The 11,804-nt window shown below is 41.1% G+C and overlaps 1 protein-coding gene across 3 annotated transcripts in view; it reads right to left on the bottom strand.

The window, feature by feature from the left end:
- CRYZ (crystallin zeta) overlaps positions 1–11,804 on the bottom strand; it is a 51,657-nt gene continuing 39,853 nt past the window's right edge. For all 3 annotated transcript variants that reach the window (XM_068239209.1, XM_068239207.1, XM_068239210.1), the window contains 2 exons: positions 10,607–10,702; positions 1–1,742 (listed from right to left, as the gene is read on the bottom strand). In XM_068239209.1, the coding sequence (XP_068095310.1) occupies positions 1,581–1,742; positions 10,607–10,702 (258 nt within the window). In that variant the 3' untranslated portion in view covers positions 1–1,580. The remainder of the gene's footprint in view (positions 1,743–10,606; positions 10,703–11,804) is intronic.

Below are 11,804 nucleotides of genomic sequence, written 5' to 3'. Positions count from 1 at the left end.
TTAGAGAAAACAAAATCATATTTATTGTTACAATTTTTGCACAAAATGAGTGATTCCATTATTTCTAAGTAGGAGCTCAACTCCAACAATTTTACCTTTGAAATATGGCAGTTATTTATATTGTAATGAGGAATCTGGGTTGGGAGACTACGTTTTTGCAGGACTGCTAAAGCTGGAATCAGAAAATTCCTATCTTCCTCCTCAACTGACCTGGGTATAAACCCTCAACCTACTTCAGGGCTTAACTAAGCAAAAACAACGCTCCTCCCCTGCTGTTCCAATCAGCTGCAAGGGGAGGGGGAAGTTATATGAGAGCCACACCCTTTCCTAGATGTCCTAGCAGGAGGCCATGTTACTGCAGTGAAGTGGCAGTCTACCCTCCAAATGTAGGGCTCCCCAACTGTCGGTGGAACTTTGGGCGTCAGGGTGATTAAAACGGGGAGGGGTATGGGAGGTGACAAAGGAGAAGGAAAAAGTAAATTGGATTTAAAGATAAACCTTTTTTGCAGAATTGAAATTCATCCCAATCTGTGGCAGACACCCCCTTTTCCACGAGAAATCTTTACCTTTCTTCATAGATCATCAGGGATGCCTGTGAGGCGGATATAGAGGCGATGCCATGGACATGACAATTTCCTGTCTGTGAAGCTCGTTGCATTCTGGGAAATAAGGGCTGTTGTCACCTTAAGCAAGCAGTATCTCCTCCTGCGCATATGTACATATAAAAAACCCAGCCTTTTAGACTATCACATTAATAGTGGGTGTGAATATAGATAAGGGAGGGTTGCACTGTATGTTTTTTGTTCATGCCAGCTAGCAGTAAAGATGCTGACCTGGAGGCTGACAGTGGATCAAGCAACACATTACATGGTGAGTTTCAATCATTCCTTGAGCTCTCTTCTATTTTTGAACTTCTCCCCTTGCAATGTATGGATTTATTTTTCCTCCCAGACTTCTATCTTTCGGTTAAGTTCCCCTTTAAGTCCCTTACATCTGGTTTCAGACACACACCCTTCCAGGATGTGGCAGTGTCAGGTCACCTTAAGAACTCTCCAAATGTCCTGCAGTATAAGAGACACCCTTTAGAGTGCATTCCATTTAGATTTATTTTAATAATAAAGGCTGGAGTCCCAATTAGGTTTCATAATGAGTAAGGCGGGTTCTGTAAGTGAGTTCTATGGCAGCTGCTATGCCCTTATACGATCAACAGTCTCCTGGTGGCAGCATAGTCTGGGCCACACCTACAAGAAATATGTAGTCAGTGAAGTTGAACACTTAATCTGCATACTTCTTAAGGCAGTGATTGAGAAAGTATTGAAAAGTCAGAGGATCAGCACAACAGCTAGTTTTTTTAAATTTATTTTTTTGTTTTGGCTTCTTTAAAGTCAGCGATGGCTGAATCCATATACCCCTCACCGCTGGTTTACTTCAGTCTGAACGTCTATTTTGAAATATAGATAACTATCATCCATTATAAGTGCTAATGTTTAACAATTTTCTTTTTCTACTACCAAATCAGCACCACCTCAAGAGAAATATTCCTGGATGAATCACGAGTCGTTATTGTGTGAAATACAATCTTAGAGGACAAAGATCATCTTCCCAGTGGCTCCAGTGTTCTGTATGATGTCTTCGTGAGCCTGGACAGCTTTATCCAGGGAGTACTCTGGACCAATCAGAGGCTGCAACCAGCCGGTCTCCATTCCCCCAAACAGGGCGGCTCCTGCCTCAGCCCATTCCTCCTAAAGCCAAAGAAAGGTTGAATTAAACATGTATTTTCAGGCAAAAATAAAACATTCAACCTTACTTCTTAAAGTGAACCCAAGGTAGATATAAAGTGATGAGATAAACCATTGGATCTGTCCTCCTACTCCTAAAAATGTTTGTTTTTTTAGACATCTCGTGGTTTTATTTTATATATAAACATTTACAAAGCAGATTTTATGTTTTATTGTCTTTGCTGAATAGCAGTGCCTCAAGAGTCCCAGAGCGAAAAATACATGAACTATTGACCTTTTTATCTATCCCTTGCAGTCAGAAGCCCATTTATCTTATGGAAAGTGTTTTATAGCTGTAATTGGTTATCAGTGAGGGACGCTATAGCCTGACTGGGTCTGGAGAAAAACTGTCTGTTGCATAGCTAGATATTAACACTTTCAGGCAGGGAAAAAAGAAAAAGGAGCACAACATAAGTGTCTGTATGCTTGCCACTGTATATACACTTCTATCTCATCACGTCACAAATTCCCCCTTTGCTTAAAGAGCACCCGAGGCGGGGTTCTCACAACGAAATCCTAATACAGAGGCTGGGTCTGCCTATAGAGCCCAGCCTCTGTTGCTAGTCAGATTCCCCCTAAATCCCCCCTGCGCTCAGCGAGACCCCATAAATGACAACCGCGCTGCCGACACGCACCGTGTAAGCAGCGGCTGTGTTTACCTTTAGAACGTCAGTCTCCGCTCTCCCCCGCATCGCTCCGGTCCCGCCCGCGTCCCTTCCCTCCCTGATTGGAGGTAAGGGACGTGGGTGGGAGCGATGCAGGAGGCGGGGGGAGCGCCGAGACGGACGTTAGGAAGGTAAACACAGCCGCAGAGCGCGGCTTTGATTTATGGGGTCTGGCTGAGCACAGGGGGGATTTAGGGGGGATCTGATTAGCAACAGAGGCTGGGCTCTATAGGCAAACCCAGCCTCTGTATGGGGATTTCATTGTGAGAACGCCGCCTCGGGTTCTCTTTAATGAAAGGATGTATTTATCCATATTCCCTGGTGCGACTTTTTTTTTTTTAGTATATAATGCACTAGGAGAAGAGATAAAGGTCGGTCATTGGGAGTGGCTGAGATCCGCCGTGAACATCACGCCAGGACAGGAGGCGTAATATGATAAGACTCTCTATAAAATGATTGTAGCTGCCAACCAGGAACCTATACCCCTGGGGATGCCGTGAAGTTAAAACCGGTAAGGTGGAGCATAGGCAGCAAGAGCATTTTGAAATTGACAAGTGCTTGTATTTTGTCGGGTCCCTGTCATCAAGGCATGCAATGTGAGTTTTTATATGAAGAGATTGTAGATAGTTTTTAACTGCTGGGGGTAGCATGATGTGGAGCAGACACGGGCGGGCAGCCATTACAAAAAACAATGTTTGTTTACCATGCCAGGCCCAGCCAGATAGTGGGGGCGGTGCACAGAGGCAGAGTGATCATTGGCTAGCGGCACCTGCCTGTCTCTAGCCAATCGGGATCCATTTGGTGCTGAATGAAGTCACACTGAATCAGAGAGACAATCACATTTTGACGAATACAACACATGAGCCACCTAAATAACATTTGCCTGGGATGCATATAGACCTAATACATCAACAAAGAAAAGCCATCCGTATGGCAAAAAGAGTAAATAAATCCAAAACTCAAAATAAATGTAAATGCTTTTAATAATGAAGAACAACCATAAAAACTATTAAAAACCAAAGTACAGCGCATAAAGACGTTGTGAATGAACTATAAAGGTTAGCAGCAATCTTACAGTAACCAATAACAATGATAGTAGTGTACCTGGGGTCAGTTGGTAAGACAGATATAACTATAATCATCTGTGCCACAAAAAGACCAAGTCTCACACAAAACAAATGTCCGTAGGGACCAGCTGAAATGTTGTCAAAAATTATGTTTGTAAAAATGGAATCAGCAACATGTGAGCAAAAGGGATGGACACGAAGACCTCTATAAAAATAATAAAGTATAAACAAATGTCTTACCAAGAGATGCCCAGATGCCAACCGTCAACTGCGCTGTCCCTCACATGTATCGCAGCCGAACTGCTGCTTCTTCAGAGGATACCGGGGTACTGACATATTCCCCATTAAATACAAGCACTATCGCCGAAAACGCCCTGGCTTGTTTGCGTGACGTGGCCACGTCATGCTGACGCGTAGGCACAGCGCGTCATCACGTGACCCGCTGAGCCAATCGCGTCCTATCTAATTCGCGTCATGTCGTACGAATGGACGCATGACGCGTCCATAACGTACGTTGGAGAGCATAACATGGCGCATGAAACGCATGAAAGCGTGACATGCGGATATCCGGGATACATATGGGCGTTAGGCAAAAATTGGGTATTAACAATAACAAAAATACAGAATACATGAATTACTAGAAACTTGACAAATATAATTGTAAGTCATTTCTCGAGTATAAATACAATTTAGCAAGAACTAAAGTATTTCGGAAAAGAAAGACCGATATATTCCATGACAATATCACCACCTAGAGGATACAATATATATTACAAAACACAGTAAAAATAGTAAAAATAGTAAAAATGGGACCAGAAATATGACACTATAAGAAAGTGCATGGTGCAAAATACTAATGTAAAAGTGCATGGTGCAAAGACAAATATGATTTCAAACACTTGAACCACATTCAATAAACAACGAATAAAGCTCAAATAGTGAATCTTGATTGGTGCATCTTGTATAGAAGAATAATATAAGATAAGGTGCATCCTACAGAACCTATGAAAAATATATAAGAATGTACACATTATATAGTATTGCAATAAATTTGTGCATAAAATTGTGAAAAAGTGCCAAGGTGCTGTGCAAAACATGCAATTAAAGAGCGGCTATTGTCAGTACTTACTGCTGACAAACCGCATAAGTGACTGACTAGACCAGCAAGTGTGCATGCTGTTGGAACATGCACACACCAAAAGAAACGTGAAACCATGATGGAGTGCTGTGACCAATAAAACAAACCGTGAGTGCTGAAAAATGAAATGTGAAAAAATCATTGATGCCATTACTCACTCTGGCAGCAACGATACAACATAAGGAAAAGATAATCTTACGCCCACCTCTGTGTGCAACAAAACACCAAGTACTCCCAATCAAGGACTAAAGTGAATAATAGTAGCCATATGAAAAATATGTATGTCAGATCCCTCCTCATACTTACATTTGTACTGTGTGCAGAAATAATATATAAAAAAAAAAAAAGAATAGGGCCGTACAGTATTTCCTCACAATGGAAAATTTACCGGACAATAGAAAGAGCTTCATTGTGGAACTGTTACAATTCGTGCTCACGCATAACTACTTTGTGTTTGATTCCCGTTTCCACCTCCAGGTCAGGGGGGTTGCAATGGGTGCCAAGTGCGCACCGTCGGTGGCCAACCTGTTCCTGGGATGGTGGGAACGGGAGATTGTCTGGTCGGATGTGTTTGAGCGATACCACCCCAGCATTTTGGGGTGGTTTCGTTATATTGATGACCTATTGATTTTGTGGCAGGGTCCTCGGGATATGTGTGTACAGTTTCTTGAACAACTAAATGAAAATAATCTGAACATCTTCCTGACTTATCAAATATCTGATACAAACGTGGAATTCTTGGATCTACGCATCAGCAAGACCAACACGGGAGAGGTGAGAACACATACTTACAGAAAGCCTACTGCTGTTAACAGCCTGTTAGAATTTAATTCACATCATACCAGGCAGCTTAAAGAAAATATTCCGGTTGGCCAATTTATCAGAATCAAACGCAATTGTTCAGATATCAGAGACTTTGAGTCAGAAGCAGTTACTCTCAAAAGGAAATTTCAAGATAGGGGCTATCCACGTAAGTGCCTAAATAAAGCCATGCGACGGGCCCAATTTACACCCAGAACCTCTTTACTAAGGAATAACAAAAAAAGAGAAGGGCAGCCGAAAGTCAGACTAACAACTACTTATAATACAAGTTGGCAAGAGGTTCAACAAATTTTAAACCGACATTGGTCCATATTACACAATGACCAGTCTCTGAGTACCCATATCACTCCGAGACCCAGTCTGACAGCCAAAAGGGCCCCTACGTTACGTACATTACTCTGTCATAGCCATTTTCAAAGGGAAACCAGCTACAAAAAACCTTTAATAGGAAGCTATGCTTGCGGCAATTGTTCGGTGTGTCATAATATGCACCCAACCAAATCAATAATCAGTCATTCCAATGGGAAAAGGTTTCTCATCCGAGATTACATTAACTGTAAAAGTATAGGAATAATTTATATGCTGCAATGCCCTTGTGGCAAACAATACGTAGGACAGACAAAGAATGCTCTGAAAATTAGACTTCAGAAACATATTTCAGTAGTCAAGCTGGCAGCCCGCGATTTGGAGAATGGCAAACAGATTAATCTGATTGCCAAACATGCGTTGGAGATGCATAATGGCTCACTTAAAGATTGGGCCTTTTGTGGCTTAGAGCAAATTAAATTAAACATACGAGGGGGTGATATTATCACCAGGCTGCTTCGAGCTGAAATGAAGTGGATACACAATTTACAAACAAGGGACCCCTTGGGCTTTAATGAAGAATACAGCTTTGGCTGTTTTTTGCCACAGTAGTTCTGACTATTTTTCCTGTTTTATGCTCGCTCTCTCTTTTTTGTCCTCCTTATCGGTTATGGCTTGGCTCTTTATCCACTGATTCTTTGATCCACTGACTCTCATGTTTCTTGGATCTATCGGTTTCCTATGTTTATTTGTGTGGTAATCATGCACCTAAAATGTATATCATGGTTTGTTATTTATAATTTTGATATGTAATTCTTTTTGTCATCTAGTATAGGACTTCCTAGCTCTTGGGGATACGGATCTCGTGTATTCTTTTTTTTATATATTTTTTCTGCACACAGTACAAATGTAAGTATGAGGAGGGATCTGACATACATATTTTTCATATGGCTACTATTATTCACTTTAGTCCTTGATTGGGAGTACTTGGTGTTTTGAGGAGGGAAGTATGAGGAGGGATCTGACATACATATTTTTCATATGGCTACTATTATTCACTTTAGTCCTTGATTGGGAGTACTTGGTGTTTTGTTGCACACAGAGGTGGGCATAAGATTATCTTTTCCTTATGTTGTATCGTTGCTGCCAGAGTGAGTAATGGCATCAATGATTTTTTCACATTTCATTTTTCAGCACTCACGGTTTGTTTTATTGGTCACAGCACTCCATCATGGTTTCACGTTTCTTTTGGTGTGTGCATGTTCCAACAGCATGCACACTTGCTGGTCTAGTCAGTCACTTATGCGGTTTGTCAGCAGTAAGTACTGACAATAGCCGCTCTTTAATTGCATGTTTTGCACAGCACCTTGGCACTTTTTCACAATTTTATGCACAAATTTATTGCAATACTATATAATGTGTACATTCTTATATATTTTTCATAGGTTCTGTAGGATGCACCTTATCTTATATTATTCTTCTATACAAGATGCACCAATCAAGATTCACTATTTGAGCTTTATTCGTTGTTAATTGAATGTGGTTCAAGTGTTTGAAATCATATTTGTCTTTGCACCATGCACTTTTACATTAGTATTTTGCACCATGCACTTTCTTATAGTGTCATATTTCTGGTCCCATTTTTACTATTTTTACTATTTTTACTGTGTTTTGTAATATATATTGTATCCTCTAGGTGGTGATATTGTCATGGAATATATCGGTCTTTCTTTTCCGAAATACTTTAGTTCTTGCTAAATTGTATTTATACTCGAGAAATGACTTACAATTATATTTGTCAAGTTTCTAGTAATTCATGTATTCTGTATTTTTGTTATTGTTAATACCCAATTTTTGCCTAACGCCCATATGTATCCCGGATATCTGCATGTCACGCTTTCATGCGTTTCATGCGCCATGTTATGCTCTCCAACGTACGTTATGGACGCGTCATGCGTCCATTCGTACGACATGACGCGAATTAGATAGGACGCGATTGGCTCAGCGGGTCACGTGATGACGCGCTGTGCCTACGCGTCAGCATGACGTGGCCACGTCACGCAAACAAGCCAGGGCGTTTTCGGCGATAGTGCTTGTATTTAATGGGGAATATGTCAGTACCCCGGTATCCTCTGAAGAAGCAGCAGTTCAGCTGCGATACATGTGAGGGACAGCGCAGTTGACGGTTGGCATCTGGGCATCTCTTGGTAAGACATTTGTTTATACTTTATTATTTTTATAGAGGTCTTCGTGTCCATCCCTTTTGCTCACATGTTGCTGATTCCATTTTTACAAACATAATTTTTGACAACATTTCAGCTGGTCCCTACGGACATTTGTTTTGTGTGAGACTTGGTCTTTTTGTGGCACAGATGATTATAGTTATATCTGTCTTACCAACTGACCCCAGGTACACTACTATCATTGTTATTGGTTACTGTAAGATTGCTGCTAACCTTTATAGTTCATTCACAACGTCTTTATGCGCTGTACTTTGGTTTTTAATAGTTTTTATGGTTGTTCTTCATTATTAAAAGCATTTACATTTATTTTGAGTTTTGGATTTATTTACTCTTTTTGCCATACGGATGGCTTTTCTTTGTTGATGTATTAAATCACATTTTGACGGTCACATGGGTAGTAGCAGCAACACTGCAGGTTCACCAAGACAAGGGCGAGTCCGAGGCAAGCTTTCGTGACACTAGTATGGCAATAGGTTTTCCCTTTCATGTCAGAGTGTGTGTGTGCCTAATGGCACAGAGAGACACAGATATATTTGATTTGAATATGCCCCACTGTGCTCCCCAATGACTCAATGTTCAAGCTATAATGCAGTGACACATATATCTATCTCTATCTATCTATATATATTCCAAATATGCCCCCTGCGTTCCCTCTGTTACTGTACTCAGTGTTCAATGATCAATAATCCAGTGACATATTATATGCTCATAAGAGGACGCTCGCGCATGCGTAGTATGGAGCAGCCAGTCTTCGGGAGCCCGAGTGCTCCCGAAACATCCCTTCTGCAGCGGAAGTGGCAGTATTTGACCGAACTGGTCGAATACTGCCACGGGGGATCCTGCGCGGGACCGGGCACCGGGAGAGGAGAGGGAAGGCTCATTAGGACTGAGCCTTCCCTCTCCTTAGGTGAGTATCTGACTTTTTTATTTTTAAAGAGGTACCACTTTAAGTCATGCCCCTGCCACACATCTAGTGACGCAAAACAAAGATTTCATAAAAAAAAATATTCAAATCACACTGGTCCTTTCTATCCTGGTTCATTTTCCTTCATATTAACCACTTCACATCCAGACCTTTATTCCCACCGATGGACCAGAACAGTTTTAACAGTTTAGCTATGTCCTTATTTAATCAGAAATGACTTTATCCCTACTTACGACACAGAAATGAAATATATATTGTTTTTTTTCCAAGACAAACTAGGCTTTCATTGTATGCTCTTTTTTCCCCTCGAACAATTTTTTTTTCTATGAATTTTAATGGTAAAACAAAGAAAAAAAAAATAGAAACAACATTTTAGTTTTACTAATTCCAGTTTAAAAATAAAAAGTGCTACTGTAGATAAAAAACACAAATTTTGTTTGCCTATTCTTAAGGTGGCCACACACCATACAATTTTTAAAATATCTGTTCAATTTAAGAATTGCAATACATTTTTCTGACTGATTGTAACATTTCAAAAATCTGACCAATGTACCACACACCTATGTTCAATTTTTTCCCCAATTATGATAAAAATGATTGGAAACTGACAAAATTGCTAGGGTGTGTATATTAATAAGTTGACAATCTTTAGAAAGATTGAAGAAAAATATCTGGCATTCCGGATCGATAAAAGTCGAAGAAAACGGGAAATCCGATCGGATTTTTCAGTCGAATGAAAAAAAAAGCTTTCGATTTTTTCGGGACATCCGATCGTTTTTATCGAATTGCCGTAAAATCGGATCATTTTATTGTATAGTGTGTGGCCACCTTAACTGCTTATCACAAAACTTAGATTATGTTCTGGTCACAATTTATGGTGAAGATATTTGATTCTGAAACAATGCTACAGAGTGTATTTTTCACTATGAACTGAGAAAATAAAAGTATTTTTAATAGTAAAAATCAATCTCATTAGCTCAGGAAACATATATTCCCATTCGCCAATTAGTGCTGCAGCAGATATTGCCAGGGGTGTGCACAGGAGCAAGCTCAATCCTGCACAGCACTGCTTCAAGACATATCTACTAATTTGTGGTTTAGGTGAAGTCACAGAGGACGTATATCTACTGACTTGTGGCTTAGGTGAAGTCACAGAGGACGTATATCTACTGACTTGTGGATAAAGTGGTTAACGTTTAAAAATAAGAAATAAATCAATTTAAAAGTCAGGAATAAAGATGAGAGTCTATCACACATTTTCAGTAGAAAAATACATATATTTACACAGATCTCTACATCAGTCCTAAAAGAGGGACACATGAGGAAGAAAGAGGGACAGGGCTCCCAAAGAGGGACTGTCCCTCCAAAAAAGGTACAGCTGGGAGCTCTGCTAAAGGATTTTTTCCTGCCTCTGAATTGAACAGAAATTGCAGGTACACATGTTTGTAGATGTTTATAATCACGATAACCCTTTCTCTCTCCCTCTATGCCAGCAATGGCTAACCTTGGCACTCCAGCTGTGGTGGGACTACAAGTCCCATGAGGCATTGCAATACTCTGACAGCTCTCAGCATAACTCGGGGAGGCAGAGGCATGATGGGATTTGTAGTTTTGTCAAAGCTGGAGTGTCAAGGTTAGCCATCACTGCATGCAATGACTTACTTTGGATGAACTGAACAGCGACACACCAATGATGCTGGACTCCTTGGCCATTGTGTCCCGAGGGTTTATTTCGATAGATCCTCTGCAGCCAATAATCTGGTATAAAAAGGACAATGTACAATTAACAGGACCACACATATGAAGATTATGCAAAGGACGGTTTGCAGTGAACAGACAGTCAGATGCCTCAATCTATGGTAATACGGTTAGTAAGGGAAAATAAGAAAAAAATAAACCTATGTGGGGCTAGTTTCTAAAGATAGCCGTCTGAATCTAGATCGCAAAATTCTGGTCTCGATTTCTAAAATATAGCAGCCACTTACCCCACATCAATAGGATAAGGATCATACTTTTGTCAATACAGATAAGTGATTGACTGCTAGTACCCCTATTCTCCTTTCACTTGTATGGCGCAATAGACCATTACTTCTTGCTAGAAAAACTAGCGTTGCGTGGCCCTTGGACTTTCTGCACGGCTAAGTCCAGCTACTTTATGAAGATGGAACCTGCGGCAAATTGGTGGGCAGGGCATTGGACGCAAAGTTAGACACTTCTGTTCTCCTTTAAACGTTCACTGCTATGAAAGTTGTGGATACTGTCTGTTGATCTATAATGTGACAGCGTGATCGACACGTTATAAATATGGTGAATTAAGCTTAAAGAAAACCCGAAGCGGGAAAATAAAGTTCAGATTTACTTACTCTGGGAAGAGTTCTCCTGATCCTCTCAAGTTTGATGCTGCTATTCTCGGAAAGATAACCGACCGTTCATGCGTGGCTCATGCCACAAGGCTCCTCGATAGCTCTCTTGTGGTTAAAGAGCACTCTGTGCATGCGCAGTTTAAAGAAAACCTGTATTGAAAAGAGGGCCCCTGGGGGGGGTACTTACCTCGGGAGGGGAAAGCCTCTGGATCAGATTGAGGCTTCCCCCATCATTCTTCGTCCGACAGTGGTCTCGTTGGCCGCTCCGAACGGCGGCCATGTAAATATTTACCTTCCCTGCTCCAGACCAAAAGCAGACCCGACTGGGATCAGCCATTTCCACCTGATCTGGAGCCCCTAATCTGCCTACGCCGGAGCCTGGTAAGGTAAAGATTACAGGCGGTACTGCGTCTGCACCACAGCCTCACAATTTGTCGGCTGTGGCTTCAGAGGGGCCCAGCGAGGCCACCATGGGACGGAGGAGCACGGTAGAAGCC

Source organism: Hyperolius riggenbachi, chromosome 6, assembly GCF_040937935.1.
Source record: "Hyperolius riggenbachi isolate aHypRig1 chromosome 6, aHypRig1.pri, whole genome shotgun sequence".
NCBI lineage: Eukaryota > Metazoa > Chordata > Amphibia > Anura > Hyperoliidae > Hyperolius > Hyperolius riggenbachi.
Note: the sequence above shows the minus strand (reverse complement) of the source record. Positions and strands in the feature narration are given on the sequence as shown.